The sequence below is a fragment of the Gadus chalcogrammus genome, chromosome 18, assembly GCF_026213295.1.
Source record: "Gadus chalcogrammus isolate NIFS_2021 chromosome 18, NIFS_Gcha_1.0, whole genome shotgun sequence".
NCBI classification, from domain to species: domain Eukaryota; kingdom Metazoa; phylum Chordata; class Actinopteri; order Gadiformes; family Gadidae; genus Gadus; species Gadus chalcogrammus.
This window is the reverse complement of record NC_079429.1, coordinates 11,984,833-12,003,998: the sequence shown is the minus strand read 5'-3', so window position 1 is coordinate 12,003,998 and position 19,166 is coordinate 11,984,833. Positions and strand designations below refer to the sequence as shown.

The 19,166-nt window shown below is 44.0% G+C and overlaps 2 protein-coding genes across 2 annotated transcripts; both read left to right on the top strand.

Annotated features, from left to right (window-relative positions):
* gid4 (GID complex subunit 4 homolog) lies at positions 1-5,797 on the top strand. Its single transcript, XM_056576535.1, has 6 exons — positions 1-440; positions 840-899; positions 1,034-1,141; positions 1,253-1,354; positions 1,769-1,899; positions 3,590-5,797. Exons 1-6 carry the CDS (start codon positions 249-251, stop codon positions 3,651-3,653), a joined length of 657 nt encoding a protein of 218 aa, XP_056432510.1. The 5' UTR covers positions 1-248; the 3' UTR covers positions 3,654-5,797.
* Positions 5,798-14,679: 8,882 nt separating this feature from the next.
* Positions 14,680-18,628, top strand: LOC130370960 (NADPH oxidase organizer 1-like). The gene is made up of 8 exons (XM_056576532.1): positions 14,680-14,815; positions 14,946-15,026; positions 15,162-15,234; positions 15,340-15,523; positions 15,639-15,847; positions 16,123-16,257; positions 16,462-16,582; positions 17,320-18,628. The coding sequence occupies exons 1-8, from the start codon at positions 14,741-14,743 to the stop codon at positions 17,960-17,962; spliced, it is 1,521 nt and encodes a 506-aa protein (XP_056432507.1). The 5' UTR covers positions 14,680-14,740; the 3' UTR covers positions 17,963-18,628.
* Positions 18,629-19,166: the final 538 nt, after the last annotated feature.

Here is a 19,166-nt window from a genome sequence, read left to right as displayed (position 1 = left end):
AATGAGCTTTGGTTTCAAGACATGTGACATGTGTCAACTAATGAGAGGGGCGGATGCTGCTGTCTATGGCGGCGCGTCGAAGTCCTCTTACTTTTCTGGTAAATTGATACCAACAACATTAAAAAACGGCTGGGGGATTTTTTAATGTTGGTGAACCACTTAATCCGGGATAACAACACACACTATTTCAGCATAGCGCCCGGACGGCCACTGACCACGGTCAGTGTGAAGCCCGTGATTGGAAAACCATGCCTGTTCCTGCCAGATACCTCAGCAACTCCCCGGCCGTGGCCTTCGCATCCTCGGCCTCGCTTATCCCACCGCCGCCGATCAACACACGTCAGCCCGGCGTTGTTACTTCGCTCCTCTACAGCGGGTCGAGGTTTCGAGGCCACCAGAAGAGTAAAGGAAACTCTTATGATGTAGAAGTTGTTTTGCAGGTGAGATTACCAACATATATTTGATCTGGCGGACTGTCAGCTGACTAGAAGCAATCGCTGAGTTGTCAAACTGTCGGGAGTGATTGACAGCTGGCAGTGCCTAATGGTTGTATTTCATTGAGCTTGCGGTTGTTGTTCAGATATCAGTTGATTTGGTTGAATACAATATATGACAAGGTTTGATCGCATGTGTTCTTTCTGGTACAAATCGTGCTACAACGAATGAATCAGCCACGCACTGTATGCCTAGTCCCCTGACGAATATTATAGACATGATAGTGTACGACAGGTTTTGAGTGGGGGCGGGGGGCTCCTACTCAAGGTGTGTATTTGAACCAAAAATAATATTTAGTTCGCAACATTAATAATTTGACTTTTTTCATATTGCCCCAAAAAAAGCATGTTACTATGGAGGATTCCTTCCTGTGTGGCTACTTGAAGATTAAGGGTCTGACAGAGGTGAGGAAAGCACTACGATCCTATTCAAGATGAACCTTGTCTGTATGCATCTATTTATTTGTTTATTTATTTATATAGTGTTGACTGGAATTTAAATCTAATTATACTATGTCCACTATGTGGTTGTTGTTTAGGAATACCCAACCTTGACCACATTCTTCGCTGGAGAAATTATCAGCAGGAAGAGGCCATTTCTGACCCGGAAATGGGATGCAGATGAAGACGTGGATCGAAAGCATTGGGTTAGACCCCACTTCTTTGAATGGTTGATTCATTGCTGCCAATATATACTGTATATTGTCCTTCCACGTCGGATCTGTCTCACCGTATTCGTTTTGATCTGAAAAATCCAGGGCAAGTTCCAAGCCTTCTACCAGTATGCGAAGACCTTCAACTCGGATGAGTTTGACTACGAGGAGCTGAAGAATTCGGACTACATCTTCATGAGGTGGAAGGTGAGCGTCCACCTCTTCAACCAGGGTTTCTTCTACGGACCTGTATTCAAAACGCATTCAATATATTTCCCTGTCCAAATTTGAATAGATTTCACTGTTTCCATAGGATGTCTGATTTGGATGTCTGACTTGAGACATTTGGATGTCTGACTGACTTTCCTTGAGGTAGAGCAGATTAAGGTCCAATCCCATTTCTACCCCTTACCCCTTCCCCTTACACCTCCCCCTTGTTTTGAAGGGGTAAGGGGAAGGGGTAAGGGGTAGAAATGGGTTTGGGCCTAAGACTCCCCTTAGCCGCCCATTCTACCCGCGCCTTCGCTTCGTGTATCTGTAATGGTGAAGACAGATGCAGCTAGGGGTCTAGGTTACTCTGCTGATGGAACTAAATGGTTCACCCTCTCCATCCACCACCAGGAGCAGTTCTTGGTGCCCGACCACACCATCAAAGACATCAGTGGGGCTTCCTTTGCAGGCTTCTACTACATCTGCTTCCAGAAGTCAACGGCCACCATTGAGGGTTTCTACTACCACCGGAGCTCTGAATGGTAAACACACAGGCACCCGGGTGACTGACTGACTGACTGACTGAGAGAAGGGCTTATGTTTAGATGTGGGTCAAAGAGGGGTCTTCACCTTGTCACCCTGCAAGCTGCTTTGCTGAGGGACCTTTCATGCAAGGTCGCTCATGTTGTTGATAATACTGGCATCCAAACCTCTTTCATTCTTAATTATCAGCTAGTCTTTGCCAAAGGTTTGGGCTGCATGGTTTGGGCAATGGCTTTGGGCTGTATCGCAGTCAGTGAAAGCAAGCAGACATTCTGTCTTTTCCCAGTGTTGCTGATTATGTTGTGGATAAACACTTATAAGAGAGGTCGAGAGGAATGGATTTTGAAAGATAAAGACTTTATTATCACTCGTAAACAAGTAACAACAAAACCTGAGTTGGTTTGCAAATAACTCCCGTCTTGAAATCAGGTGTCAAAATGTGTGGATCCCTCCTACATGTACTGACCTATCACAACACCATGCATTGGGCCTAGAAATTATGAGATTGAACTTGTCTGATTACATGTGTGACAAACACAATCTTGAGTAAAGCAGCCACGTATAGTCAACGAAAACCAATCCCTATACCACATATGTGGGTCACAATGACAATCACTTATACACAATAAACAAGCATATATTCAAACAATTGACAACTATACCACCTTATGTGATTATATAATACATTCATAAAGCAGGCATTGTTTAACTTTGATTATAGCATTACTTAGTTCATCTTAACATAAAGAACGAATGAGGGGGCTACTTTCTTCTCCGTGGCCGTCATGAAGCCCTCCCCCTCTTTCCTGTCAGGATGAGGTGAGCCAGGAATAGAGGGGTTTACAGCTTTAAGGGGTCAACGTGGGAGTCAGTAACCAGGGTTCAACTCAGGGGCTGGCAGGATGTGTAATGAGGAACACGTGGATGTCCCTGGTTATGTAGGATAATTCTTATTCTTCCTATAAACCTACGTCCAATTTGTCCCATATAGTCAGTATGGTGAAGGTTTTAAAGAAATTATAGCCCAGGAGGTCACCTGTGTGGTGCATGGAGTAGGTCAAAGTGCACGTAGTTGTAACAGTAGATAAGAAGTCATAAAGAGTCCGCGAGACAAATTGTGCAGTAAAATATTTGGGCCTGTCCTCGGAGCCAAAAGCCGCCCATCAGAACCTGCCTGAAGTCGCCCAACAATCAATGTTGTTATCCCAGTGTGTGTGTGTGTGTGTGTATGTGTGTGTGTGTGTGTGTGTGTGTGTGTGTGTGTGTGTGTGTGTGTGTGTGTGTGTGTGTGTGTGTGTGTGTGTGTGTGTGTGTGTGTGTGTGTGTGTGTGTGTGTGTGTGTGTGTGTGTGGAGAAGAATTCCCTGGATGTAATGACTTGTGGGTGGGTGAGTTTTATTCCTAAAACTAGTTTCACTTTTTAGCGGTAGCAAATGAACGTAGTGTAGGTTTAAGCACTGGGCTTTTATAAAAAAAAACAACGAAGCGGATTGAAGGGGTGAATAATGACAATAAGTGGTAATGTTGAACAATGATACACAAAAGCATGTTTTGTGGAAGCAGGGGGAAGATGTCCCTCTTCTGGTCTGGGTTGATGTATGTGGATACTGTGTTTTTAACGGGGCGATGTAGTGTCATGAGTGTCCAGCGTTATGCTCATACAAGCGCTTTGTTTTTTCCGGCCACACAGGTACCAGTCCCTGAACCTCACCCACGTCGCGGAACACAGCGCTGCCATCTACGAGTTCCGGTGACCCCGGCCACCGTGTCCCGACCGCAGGACTGAGGACCAGGGAGGAGGGCTTATAGACACTACTGACAGGGAGGAGGGGCGAAGGAAATGGGAGGGCCGAGCATGGTTTGAAGGGGGCGGTCCATGGAAACGGTTCTATTTTCAAGAAGAAATAAATCTATATACTATTGATTATGATACAAAAGAACACGCCCCCGTCCGCCTGCCTGCCTCGGACTGGCCAGGGCGGGGGTGAAGCCGGACTACTTGGTTGGAATAACCTTATGAACAAACCATTTCCTTTTTTAAAGAGCGCAAAGAGTGAGAGAGCGATGTGGATGGGGAAGCAGGGAGGAGCCGACGTGACGGAAGACAAGTTCACTGTCGCTGCATAGAGGGAGGATGCAAAGTGCGACCCGAGGGTTTTTACAATATAGTGTTATTTTGTTTTTCGCTTAATTTTCCAAGTTTGGATTGTAAGAATTTCTCATGGGCTCCCAAGACCTTCTTGTTTTTTTTTTTGCAAGATATCTCGGAAGACTTTGTGAAACCAATTTTTGGGGATTTCATTTTGTTTGCCGGCAGAGATTGCATCAGTTGTTGATTGAACCGATGCGGAAAGAGTGCTATGTGGTCTTTGACTGGTCTTTTTGAATGAAAAGAGGAAACTTTTTAAAGAAACTAAATGAATCTATGTTGTGGAATAAAGAAGAAAAAAATGTTTTAACAAGAGTTCATAGGTAGAGCTTTTCACGATTGTGAATCTGAGCTTTAATGACTTTATAACAGAAAATGACAGTATTTTTTCTATTATCGTCTACACAGAGAGATTTTGTTATTCCTTCTCAACAGCATCGCTTGTACACACTATTACTTTCTGTTCGACTACGTCATGATTTCGTTTTCAGAGTTTTTGACACACGTAGTGATCCAGTGAGCCAGATCCTACATCCCGAGGCGGTCGACGATTGGCCATATTCCACAGGATTTATTGATAACTAAAATCACGAAATGTAAACGGTCAACACGGCGTTCATGATCGACACTGATGACGTGTCGTCACGTCCTGACGTCAAGGCCATGGTCCAATTTGAACCGATCCGACCTCTTTAAGGTGCTGTAGGTAAGATCTACGAGCGTGTTATGTTAGAAATTACCTAGCGACCCGTCAGCTTTTATCTGTCTGACTGACTGCGCCTGCCTCTTTATGAGACCATTTCGATGTTAGAATGCTCCCAAAAATATGTCTTTACAATCAAGGCATCATTTCCCTGATTGATTTGATGAATCCACCTTGGCCTCCCAAACAATCGCAAACACAACGTAAGCATATCTCCTCCATAGGTGTGGGAATTCATCCTTATTTAAAAATATTTTCTGCTTCTCTTTGCAATTCTCAAGTCTTACCTACAGCACTTTTTATTGTCTTATTGTTGACGTGATACGACGAGAGTTAGTCCGAGAGCTCCACCAGGGATGTTGACGGCTGCTAAAAAAAAAAAAAAAAGCGACAACATTTTTAGACTGTTTAAATAATCGATTGACTTATGTGTTTGTGTTGATGTGAGTGATGGGCATTTGTATTTGGCACTGCGAGGGAATACTGTGTGTACAGTTCGACATTTGCACACCACTGCATTCGCTGGAACACGCAACTCCAAGATCCATGGATTTTTTTTGGACTGGCGAGAAAAAACAATCACATTGAAGTATTACCTTTTAGTCATGTTCTCCTTCCAGGGGTTTCGCCTGGTGAACAAAGAGCCTTTCTTCCTTTATCATCTACTGTTCTACATAACATTTTGCCCCCCACACCCCCTTCTTTTGTTCACACACACACAGGTTTCAAACTATGCAACAGTGTCAGCGTAGCATTCTTCAAACATTAGCTCATGTTTTCAGAGACAGAGTTTATTATATCCTTATAGTGTAAAGAAGAACCATATTCAACAGAGCAACATTCTTTTTTTCTTTTTCGGGGTGTGTGAAGTTGCCTTGTAAGCAATCCTGTTTCGCTCCCCCTATTCATTTTCCCTTTTTACATGATGGTGCCATCTTTTTAAAAGAGTATCAAAGTTTTATCGGAACAGCTAGAGAGTATGTGTGGGGACATGGCTTGACATGGCTGATGACGTGGCTGTGCAATGGATTAAAATACATATCTAAACACGATGCATGAGTCTTCATTGTCTGCCGTTATACTTAAATTTTGCTATGACTGATTATTATTATTATAAAGTCAAGCAAAATGTATCAATGTTATGATTTTGACTCAAAATAAGTAATTCATCTTCTATTTGAATATCAAACCTGGGACTATGATAACGAAACACCAAGTCTGACTGACTGCTGCCCTCTACTGCCTGCTCCACTACAAACACTTTAGAGCCAAAGAAAATACCTTAGCTGAACCATTGCGATATTTGGAAAAGAGAATGGCTTAACTCGCATATTTTCAAAAAGGTGAGCATGTAACGAGCTTTCCAAAATATATATATTATCATCATAGGCTATCATTTAATGCCTCTACATCGTATAAAGGCCAGAATTTTAAATTATTGACAAAATACAGCCTACAGTAAAGCAATTTACCTTGCAGCACTTCTTGCATTATTTATCATATTTAAAGGTTGCGTAGGTGATTCGCTTTTTTGGCCATTTTTGCAAAATTACTTGAAATCCTTATCATAACCCGCTTACAGCCACTGAGTTAGAAGTACTGACATGAAAATTAAACTTGTCAATCATCTGTGGAACGGGCAGGGCTCGAAAAACTCCAGCCAATCATTTCCATTGCCACCGAGTTTCATTGGACAGTAAGTACGTCAATCAAACGGTCGTACTGCACTCCCCCACCCCCCCCCCCCCCCCCCCCCGCCCCGCGCGCGACCCCTTCGTGCAGTACTCGTGACCCAGAGCTCGTGACCTAGAGCAAGCTCCTGTTTGTTATTATCCTGCGGTAGCTACTGGAACTAGTTAATCCACATTTGGACCTAGCAGTAGAAGACAATTTCCATGGCAGACAAGACGCCACCATCCCCACCACCACCACCACCAGCAAAGAGAAGGAAAACTCTTTTTCAGAGAGTAATTGATAATAAAAACGCTGAAAGAGAAAAACTGAAATCAAGAATAATCCTAGGTGCTGCTTTCGAACGTTGGCGGCCACTGAAGGACGAGAAGGGTCTAAAAACCGATGCTTGTGTGGCGGTTGACCTAGTTTCAAAGTTTATACCGTTTATACTCGGTAATACCGGTGTTGAGACGAGTGTATTACTCGGTGTGAAAATGTCCACACCGCGGCAACCCTAGTGAAAACCAGGACTTCCAATACAATTATATGAAACAAACATACATTTTCTAAAAATAGTAATGATTTATGTGACCGTTTAATGTTTATAACATCTTGTGCAACCATAGCCGCGAGAACGTATTCTCAGCAGGGGGTGCTGGAAAAAAAAAACCGGCCTGCACTAGACTCGCAACTCGTCACATTGATAAAAAAAGATATATAGCAGCGCAGCTCAATTACACCAGTGCATGCGCGCACAGTTGAAAATCGATCGTTGTGTTCACTTCCTTCACACAATGGTTCACATCCAGCTGCTCACAGAACAAGTTTAGCGCACCACCGCTACCCTCACACTTTTTCATATAACCTTTTTTCAGCACTAGGTCATATGAGCATTAAATAAATGCTGCGTCTCAACATGCCTTGGACAGTAGCGAGGATGACTCGCTTTGCCACGGGCCGAAACAGTTCGGAGCGACCACAGCCAGAGCGAACACAGCGGGGCAGAGGAGTGCCCGGAAGTTTTTGGTGTACACATCAGTACGGCCTATTTGCACTACTGTTTAGTGGCAATGCAGTGTTTTATTCTATGCCTTTTTATTTTCGTATATTATTTCAATGAATACAATTTATTTATTCATAAAAACAAGATCTGGTCTTCAAATCTTTTTTCCAAATATAGGTCGTCTTACAATGGGGTTTGTGTTTATATTCGGACCAATACGGTACAGCGGGCGCTCACATGACGTTAAGCATTTCCTGGTGCATAATGTGACGCTTCAGAACCTAAAATCCCGTTTCTCCCCGTTGACACGACAACACATAACCGGCGTTTTCAGAAATCTCCACTTTGGCCGGAGTTTTTAGAAATGATCTTTTTCTGTGATAAGACAGGGCCTCGGACAGGGGGTGTTGCAGCACCCCCAGCACCCCTATTTCCCGCGGTACTGGGTGCAACTTACAGCTGAATGTAGTGCCCTGTTGTTAAACGAAAACCTACGCTAGCCTGGCTCGCTCTCGCGCATCTCTATTCGCGCTCGTGCATGATTGCGCGTCCAGGTACTTGGAATGGGTGGAGTCAGAGTCAGCGTTGAAGGAGAGGGGGTAGGACCATTTGAGTTGTGTATTTTCAAAACCTGCTGGCGTTTCGCAAATCGCGTACCCAACCTTTAAAGGCCTACGTGCAGGTTAACCGGAAGTTTTGATTAATGGGTACATAAAGCACTGAAAATATGTGTATCATTTATAAAATGTCTCCAGAATAGTGTTAAAGTCCAGTTTTTGTCGTTTTTGGCAGTAACGGTTTCTAACGCCGTTCGGCGATGACGTCACGTTGGGGAGACGTGGTGGAAGGTAGCCAAAGAGTAAAGTAAGGGATTACAATTGCAAAAATAGTAATTCGATTACTTTTACTTTCCTGCAAGCAGCCTGCGTTACTGCGTTACTAAACCGTGATTTATTTTTGCCATAGACAGTAAAATAATTTGGGATTTTGCCGTATTTGCTTTGAGAGACTGTCTCGTGACATAACGTAGCCTATAGCGGCGCGATGTCTAGAAGTAAACAACAGACGTGTGTGTGCAAGACTCTTTCTTGTGTTAGGCGCACATGGCTGATTTGCATACGTGCACAGGATTCGCTGACTCCGCAAGACAAATAATATAACGTGTTTAATACTCTCTATCCGTCTATCTATCTATCTATCTATCTATCTATCAACGCATGGGTCTAGTTTTAATGTGATGTAGGCCTATTTTGTGTATGTCCAGTCCGACTTGTTGTCTCCTTTATTCTGTGTGGTCTTGTAGGCTATACTGTGTGTGTGCCGAATCACCTAAATGAATTCCCGACGTGTAGTTTGGTATTAATAAAGACTTGACTAGGCTATTTATCTATCTAGGCTATTAGTCAACAATTATTCGCCGAAGGCGAAGTGATGGGGAATAGCCCCTTTGGGATGAAAACAATATCGAGTTTGAGATGTCAATCATGGGATATTGCCCAATATCCCGAGATAACGAATCAAATTGCGCCATCTTAGGAGGTTCACGTGCAGCATATACTAACTATATATAATATCTATGTATTTATCTATGTATCTGTATAATCTGCTGAACACTCTCTTACTAGTCCGTGTCTCCCCAACGTGACGTCATGCAATGCATTCTGGGGGAAATGAGATTGCACAAATTTGCTGGAAAATAAACCCTGCAACACGGCCTTTAATACTTTTTGGATGCAAAGTAAATACAAATAAAAGCTAGATTTGTGTTGTGTGATAAAGGGTGAGTGTTAGATCTGTCAACAATACAACTGTATAAATGTTAACTAATAGTAATATTATTAAAAAATTGTTTCATATCCGGAAACTAACAGTTTCCCTGCCATATACTCCTCACGGTTTTGTCCTTTGTGGTTTATTGTGTTACCGTAATAAAGGGCTTTATTACAAATCAAAACTTGGACCTGTGTCAAGTAAGTCACAATGACGTATGACTCTATATGAAAGAATGTGGACTGTGTGAGCCATATGTCGTGGCAATTTCTCCATCAGATATTGCGTCTAAGACAGATGAGATATTTAGATGCAAAAAGCACACAATACTTGCAGGCAATTGCTGGTCATAGATAATTGTAAAAGTACGAACAAAGATAACAAAGTATAGCTGCGCCTGTTCCTAATCACCCTTTGCTTCTCTGCGCTCCCCAGGGGGTCAAGGAAAACAGGTCCAAACCAAACTACAGACAGCACAGGAACGAAATGTGAAATCAGATTATGTAACACGAAACACAAAAAGAAATACATTTCAGAAGACCCTGCAGCTAAGATGGCAAGACAATACACGGAACGGAATGTGAAACCAGATTACATCACACGAAACACTAAGGTTTACATTTTAGACGACCCTGCAGGATAACAGGGTGGCCAGGCCATACACGGAATAGTATGCAAAACCTAAGTTCATAAAGAAAAACGTAACATGTAGGTTTTCCATCACACATATCAAAGATGTTGCTAAACTGTATTGAACATTGTCGTGGAAATATCAATCATAACTATAAATATACAATCACATACAAATTATATTAACCTTGTTTATATAATTATTACATTCTAAGGAACTGTATACATTCTCCCTGTAACTTAAGTTAATTCGTATTCAAGCTCCCACTGGAGCCAGGAAGTCTGGTTTTGTGACCAGGCCAATCGACTGACTTCTTTGTTGTGTAAACTCGTTTAGAGCCAATTCTGTAGACATGTCCAATACCCACCCATTGTATTACAAATTGACTTGTCCTAAGGTCACTCCCACTTCCTTCCCACAATGTTAATGTTCCCTATAAGAATCTTGTGAATCTATTGTCTCGTCGAATGTGTTCTTGGTAAACTTTGCTAACGGTACTTTTCCCATGATCATGCTTTAAGATTAAATCAAATATTTCGCTGTCCGACGTGTCCGTGAGAGAACTTTCTCTTCATCAAACATTAACCATACTGTTACCAAGTCACCCAGTTCTTTAATCTTAGTCTTCAATATTATAATGTGTTTGTGTAATCTTCTAATCAAGGAATGTATATAAAGAATACATATTAACTTCAGATCGTATGATTGAAAACCGGTTTCATTTGATCTTTACAATGATGTACGATGAAGAGCCGCAGAGTGACCAGAGTGAGGCAATACCGTTGCTTTTCATTCTGTTAAGCAATGCAACATTCTTTGCATTCCTTTTATTTTCCTCCTACCTGGTAGGAAAAGGATTGGTCATAATTTTTTTAGCGGAAGCAGGAAAACCAAGCCTACCTGGCTTGAATCCAATTTGGATGGTCTTGTAATTAAAAAATGTTCGCAACCCCATGCAGAGGGATATTTAAAATGACGATAGAATATGATCTGAGGCAGTGCTAATAGAGGCACTTTTAGAGAACGTTGTCTGGCCCCCATTTAGCTTGTTTGCATTACTCCAGCCAGCCCTGTATTCCCAGCACAGGTTATAAATCAAGGCATAACTTGTCTTGACTATAAACGATGGCACTACTTCCTTAACATCCTGATAATGGGCGTCCAAAGCCTTCCTGGAAGCTGTTGACTCCCCGGAAAGCACCTGTGTGCGTGATTTACTTGATGGGAGCTGTCTATTCTAGTGATGCAATTTATTGGCCGACCCAGCGGCCATTGCCCTTGGCACTTGTGAGGATCACCCTTCATTCTTTAATAGGTCAATGGGAACACGCCCTCTTAATGAATCAAACTTCATTTATAGAGTTGACCGATGTCCGATGTATGTTTGTCTGCCAATGTATGTCTGCCATCCCATTTCCCAAACAGAATCCACCTGTGCCTCATTACGTGTGTTATTTTTTTTTAGTCATCGTAAACTTAACGTCATTGACGCACGTTCCGGCTTCTCAACAGTTCAGATAATGAATCTGTGATTAAAGTCACTGCTATTGGGTGTTCCTGCTTGTTTTCTTGGGCTGACGAGAGATATGCCTACTGGGAATAGGCTGCAGGCATGACTAAATGAATGGCTCACAGTACAAAGCAATTATTATTCAGAAGTTCCCGTGTTGCTTCACTGGAATAACTGGTATTTGGTAACATAAACTGCAAAGGGTACTAGTTCCCCTCAACTACATGTATGTACCTTTCAAACTGTATTATTTTATTACTTTGCCAGTAGTCAATAATTGTTCATGTATTACTATATAATACAGTATAATATAATGTTTATATAAACATTTAAACATTTTAAACATAGACATTATGTAAAGAGAAGGGTTAGAGTTGCTGTAAATTGAACATTTAAAATGGAATTGTTCATTCTTTCGAATGTTTTGCATGTATAACCTGTCATCTTGCAGTAATAAACCTTATCAGAGAAGAAGAGAAATGAAGAGAGTTATGTGTGTGTGTGTGTGTGTGTGTGTGTGTGTGTGTGTGTGTGTGTGTGTGTGTGTGTGTGTGTGTGTGTGTGTGTGTGTGTGTGTGTGTGTGTGTGTGTGTGTGTGTGTGTGTGTGAGTGTGTCTCTCTATGTCTATACGTGTGCATGTCTGCACGTGTCTGAGCGTGTGTGTGTGTGTGTGTTTGTATGCACTCATATGCATGTGTTTGCTTTGCTATGTGTGTGCGCCGATCCCTCTGTATGTTTTCAGATTAGGCCAAAAAAAAGGCGATGGCTGAGGTGGGGCTTAGGTCTCCAGGTGTGCCTTCAAAGCCCAGGTGGGGGGGGGGGGTGGAGTGTCTCAGAGGCGAGGGGAGATGTGCAGGGGGGGGGGGGGGCTGCGGTCTCACACGGCGGGACTATCCCACATGTGCCTCTGAAGCGAGGCCGGCGGGCGGCCCCGTCTGAAGTGACGCCAGGGGCTTTATCTCACGGGTGCACACACACACACACACACACACACACACACACACACACACACACACACACACACACACACACACACACACACACACACACACACACACACACACACACACACACACACACACACACACACAAACGCGGCACCGGGGGAAAGGTTAGGGGGGGGTCCAGTGTTTTGGTGATGGGACGTGGCAGTGGGGAGGGAGGAGGGCATGATGTCAATGCCAGGAAGTAATCCTGCTACCACGTGAGGCTGCCAGCACTGGGCTCCAGCCCCCAGCGGGACGCCGTGTCACGCCCTGCTCTGGCGTCCGTCTGACGGGATGGACGTACCTGCATGGTCACACGTAGGGGGAAACGATGGGGATAATAAAGAGTTGTTTCTGTGGTATTCCCCACCTAGAAACGTGAAACACACGCACGCACAAACAAACACACGCACACACACAGACGCACACACACACAGACTCCCACACTCATATATACCCACACACACACACACACACATACGCACACACACACACACACACACACACACACACACACACGCACAAACACACAACCACAGACGCACACACATATGCGCACGTTCCCATGTGTGTGTCCAAACAGGTACGTCCATCCGATCACAGGGCGGGACATAGCTACTCGGTTGTGCCAGTGCTTATCATGTCCCTCCCCGCAAAGAGACACACATATATTTACTTGAAAGACAGCCATTTTACTTGCAGGCTTTTCCATTGTTCCACTGTTCCTTCCGTTGTTTCCCTGTCTGATATCTTGACAAGGAGTTGGTTCTAACCTCGACCACCTTAATCATAATCACCATATCGATATGGTGATTATGATTGATTATGATTATTCCCGCACAAAGAGGTCCTTTGAGGAGATTGACAGACTAATAAAGTGCGTGTATACCTCACGGTGCCCAAGACTCTGACCACACCTATTGTCTCAAGGTGAAAAGGGTCTAGACTGCAGGGATCCCCTCCACCTCGCTCTGTCCCCATTGCCTTTTCAGAGTCTTGTTGGTCAATGATAAAAAAGAACAAATGGTCTGTCCCAACGGCTTATAAGATATTTTCTGTAAGTCAAAAAGGTTCTTCCAGGAAACGCCAGGGTGATATTTATGCAAAATGTTGTCCTTTTGCAATATAAAGTATGCAAAGGTTTTTGTTTTCAAGCACACACACGCACGCACGCACGCACGCACACAAACACAACTATGAATAGTTGTGGTTTCTTCCAAGGTGCTTTTCTTTCCTGGAAAAAAGGATTATAAGTGTGTGCATGTAAGGTGTGTGGGGATGTGAGCGCATATCTTTGTGCAAGTGTATGTGTGTTGGTGTGTGTGTGTGTGTGTGTGTGCGTGGGTGTGGGTGCGTATGGGTGCGTGTGGGAGAGCAGGCATGTGTTTTTTCACGAGTTGTCATTAAATAGATGGATGGATGGACAGAACAATGAACAATAGGAATTAAAGCCACTGCTCACGTGGATGGGACCCATGTTCTTTTATGTGTTTTATGAAAGAATACTGGGAGTGGAAGGCGAAACACTTGGTTCAGGCACATCGCATTGCATGATTGGGGGCGTCCCTCCCTTAAACATGGGTCTGCCTGGGTTCTGGTTTTAAGGCTGCGTCTTAGTTTCTGGTTAACCTTCATCTGGCCATCGATTAAGCTGTGCCCCGGGCACTGGCTCGAGGCTTTGCTTATTTTCCATTTTGAGCTTATTGTTATCATTAATAAATAAGTAGTACATGTAGTACAAATGGATTGATTTACATTAATTAAATATGAAAGTGTATTTAATTAACAGACTAGTTCGTTTTAATTTGTAATAGTTATCAGATATGTTATATACTCTTATAGTAAAAAACACATTGGTCTTGTAGCCTAAACAGTTAAAAAATAAATCTAAAAACAAATAGTTGAATCTTCAAATTTAGCATAGTTTTTTTAATTACCTTGTTTGTAGAAGGCTTCATTTTGCAATATATTCCCCAGTATGGAATTATTTTTGGACATTTGGCCAACAAGGTTTTCTGTAATCGTTTTTCGCGACTGAATAATGCAAGTCTCAACTTGCCTTGACTTGCCTTGCCTTGCCTTGCCTACAATGTAAAAGACGTAGAGGTTTAATAAATAAATCAGGAAACCGACAAAAAATGAAAAAGATCAAAGAACAGAATTTATAGGTAGGCCTTTATTACACCTTAAGCAATCAAAAAGAAAAACCCAAATAAACGTTTATAGTAAAGTCCTACCCATCACCAATAAAGTTTTTATTTGGCACACGGGAGCACTTGGCTCCGCCCTCGCCCTTCGAGCGCTCTATAAGTAGGACTACAGGTGTCCAGTGGAGCAGACAGCACAAAGCAGCTGAACCTAGCGCAGAAGAGACGGAAACAGTCGTACCATCCCTTTGCACTACTCTCATTGCGATGGCCAACCAACCGCGGCACGTCATCAGCTCTCGCTTGATCGGGTTGATGATCCGAAGTGCGCCAAACGTGAAGGTATTTGCTTAATCTTGCGTTTATTTAAATGATTTTGGATAATTATATGTTTTATTTTATTTATTTTGCTTCTTCCCGAGAACATATATAAACCTTATTTTTATGTGTTCTGTTTGTGCTTGTTTTGTAGATGTACATCGTGTCTGTTGTCTGGTCTGATGACAGTGAAGGGATCATCTACAGATCCTTCCAGGAATTTCAAAAGTTCCATGTAAGTACAGTTATTATAAATGATCAAACGTGGGCACAGTATTGATTATTTTTCTTAATTGATACTAATTGTAAAATGTATGAATAGGGTTTGAACATGTATTGACATCTATTTCGTCTTCCTTTTTTTTTTCAGGGACATCTGAAAAAGAAGTTCCCGCTTTTGAACCCTCTCAAGAAAAGTGAAAGAGTCATCCCGAAATTCAGAGGTAATTGGGTTTGTTTAATGCTGAACCAACAGTTAAAAGTGCCAGTAATGTAGCATCTTAATTCACAGTGGGCTTTGAGTTTAATTGCGTCTTCCCTCTGCTCAGCCCGTGCCATTAAAACCATGTTGCAGCAAAACAGCTCCAGGAGATCCGTCCATCGCATGAAGATCCTCGACGACTACTGTTCCAAACTTTTGCAATGCGACTCCTCCGTCTGCCAGAGTTCAGAGGTCAATCTGTTTTTTACGTGCAAAGACCAGGACTTGCAGCCGGACTTCACCAAGAATAGGTAAGTCTATGCTGCGAAATTCAACCGGTTATGGCGCCATCCATTGCGAATTGGCATAAATGCATCTCCTCAAATCTAAACTGTGGACCTAATGGACTCTTCCTCTGTGTGCTAGCATCATGGTGCTGCCGTCGGGCGACCTCTCCAATATGCAAGGCGGAGGTGTGGCTGATGTCAACAGACCGCATTCGGGCAGCGTCACGTCACCCTTTGTGAGCCAGACATACCGCTGCATTGCCGCGTACGAGACGAAGGACACAAAGAACCGGCCCTTTAGTGTGGTCCACGAGGAGGTTCTGGAGGTGCTCATCAAAGACCCTGCAGGTTGGTCTCTCATCACACACTAACCATCCCCACCTTCCTAGCATATATGGTTTCCAACCCTGACAGTTGACCCTTTTAAGGGTCAACTCTCCGTTTTTTCAAACGGGCTAAATTACTTTCCAACCTGTTTGTCAAACAGGCTTGCCACGACATAGCTGTTCCTTTTTTGTTTTTAAAAGCACACACCAAACACACACACACGCAGACACACACACCTAGCACTGATGATAAGCATTTTGGTGTCGTCGGTGTCTAACCCTCCGATGCTCTGGCAGGCTGGTGGCTGGTGGAGAACCAACACAAGCGCCTGGCTTGGTTCCCCGCCCCCTACCTGCAGATGTTTGAGGAGGACAGCAACGACGACGACGACGACGACCACAACGACTTGGAGGAAGCCCTCCTGGAAGGAGGTGCGTTATCTCCTCCACCCGACTGGCGTTTTTAAACTTGATATTGGCTGTCCCCGGTGTGGAATCCCCCGCTCCCCCCCCCCCCCCCCCCCCCCAACATTGGCAGACCGCCATGCTTCATAGCGTTGGAGATCTGACCCACGAGAAGAAAAGAAGACAAAAGAATCATTGTTGGTCTCCCTCCCCCCGTTTCTCTCTTTTTAGGAGCCGCCCTGTACCTGGCCGTGCGGACATTCACCGGCCAGAAGGCCGACGAGGTGTCGGTGCCCATCGGCGCGGTGGTCAGCGTGCTGCGGATGACCAAGGACGGCTGGTGGCTTGTCAGGTGGGTCCGACGCGACGCTAGGCACACAGACACGGCCTGTCCCCATCCTGTAGCCCCGTGAATGGGACCAAGGCCCAAAGGCTATTTGACGAGCCGACATGCGTTGCTTTCGTGTTTCATAGCCGAAGTCTCCGAGAAGCGTTGTTCTTTTCTACCGTCGGTGAAGTGCCCGAGGGGTGAGGCGCTGTAAGTGAGCTGGGGGGGGTTGGGTGTCATGGAGATCTGGGAACGGAACCAACTATTGCAGCGTGATGGCAACGTGGGTGTGCCTTTTCTCAAACAACACAATACGTAATGCAAGAAATATTTTTTGAGTACACAATTTTACATTGTGTACTCAATATATTTATTGTGTGTGTATAGTTATAATAAATATATACATGTATATTATATATACATAGATAAATATATTTTAATAGATGTGTGTATATATATATATATATATATATATATATATATATATATATATATATATATATATATATATATATATATATATATATTAAAAACTGGCACACATTGAATGCCTGCATAAGAGGGAGGATTGGCAGATCATTTGTATAGTGTGCATCATAGTGTGTGCGTCATAGTGTGTCACCAACATAACAGATGTATAATTGTGAATGTATATCACGTCGAACGGCGAGCAACCATTTCACATCCCCACCGACATTCCTGATTCCCACTTGTCTGCATGTCGAACCGCGTGGCTCACTGTGTGTCTGCGTGTCTTCCAGGTACAACGACAAGGCGGGCTTCATCCCCTCCATGTACCTGAAGCCCTACAGCAACCCCCAGGCGTGCCTCCACAGCCTGCAGAGGAAGCTGCACTCCTCCACCCTCAACCTGGCCTCCCCGGCACTGGAGGAGACCCAGGCGGGCGGGCGTCTGATGCCCAGCCTGTCCGAGCACAGGGAGCCTGAGGGAGACGGCCCGGGCCAGAGCTCAGGCCAACGGGAGCAGATGTCGCGGCTCCGCAAAGCCCATTCGCTGGACCTGCTGTCCGAGTCCGACCACGCCGGCGGCTCCCGCGGCGTACGCAGCTTCTCCCTGGACGAGTACGCTTCGGCGCCGGGCGGGAACGCCGGGAAAGCCCAGGTCCCGCCCCGTCGACCCCGGGGGCACTCCGCCAGCTCCGCGGTCAGCGGGATCAGCGCCGCCGACTCGCGGCTCTCCTACCAGTCCGCGTCCTCCACCGCCAGCCTCGGCTCCGGTTCCCCCGGGTCGCTGAAGGGGGCCGCCGGGGGGACCCCCACGGTGCCAGCCAGACCCAAGCCCCAGGAGATCCTGACCAGGTGCACCACCATGACCCGCAAGGCGGCGCTGGCCTCCAGGGACCGGCTGATGCAGGAACCAGAGGTCAGCATCCAGTCCCGCTGAAGCCCACCCGACCGCTGCGCGTCTCGTGTCTAGCAGATGGAGCTGAATCAACCCTATTCCGATTATTGAATCAAATGGTCTTTCAGATCGAGCCTCGGATAACACTAGAGCTGACTGTCAATTACTCCAGTAATTGTAATGGATGTTTATCAAGTGATAATGAATATCTGTGAACATATAGGGTCACTGGGATCCTCTGAGAGGAAACGGATGAAAGAAACAAACTCTAACCATAACCCTGACGCTGAAAAGTGATTGGTATCTATGCTTGTAGTAGTTGATCTGATGGGTTCCTGTTGTACTGGTGAACCTCTCTGGTCTGTATTTAAGGATTCTATCATTGCATAATAACTGCTCTTCTTTATACTCTTGGTATACCTATTTTCAAGATTTGATGAGATTCTGGTTTCTGCCTCTATCAATTATATTTGTAGTGTGACTCTTCAGCAGAGAAACACCTTGTTTACCTATAATATGAAGGAGAAAGAAAATGAGATGGCATTCAATGAACATTGAAGTGTACAGTTACCTAAGTGTGTATACTATTTGTGCCTCCAAACTTACTGTATATTGTGTTGTTATTTACTCAATGTGTACAATAAATATGTGTTCTAAATCATAGAAAGATGACGATGTATGCTTCTTCATGTCACGTTCTCGTTTTAAGTATACATTCAAATTATTCACACCATATTCCCCATTGATGCATTGCGAACGCCATCATGCTAAAAAGTAATGTCAGATAATAAATATGCTTTTCGGATAATGAATATGAAAAATCCACATATCCACGTTGGCAATCCAACCATCTAATCAAACAACTGTCTGATGTATCAGACAGATGCATCTAATCTTTCTCTCTCTCTATATATATGGCATCCCTGATATTGATTCAGTTTCTAAAGAGTATGTATCTACTGCTGGCTAAACAAACATGAACTCTCTGTTAACCCAGATTTAATGCCATAACTGATTTTTGAGACTGCTTCTAGTGTGGCTAGGTTAGCTTTATGATGTTCTATCATCTTATCTGCTATCGGTAACCTAAGCCCGGTAAGAAAGATAATGCATGATAGTTGTTGTAAGAATGTGTTGTAAAACTATAAATATTAGTCCACAGAAAGTCAACTCAAAGATGCACATTACTCTATTCTGCAATGGCTGATTGGTGTCTGGTGTCACCTCAAGGACCGTGGCAGATAAC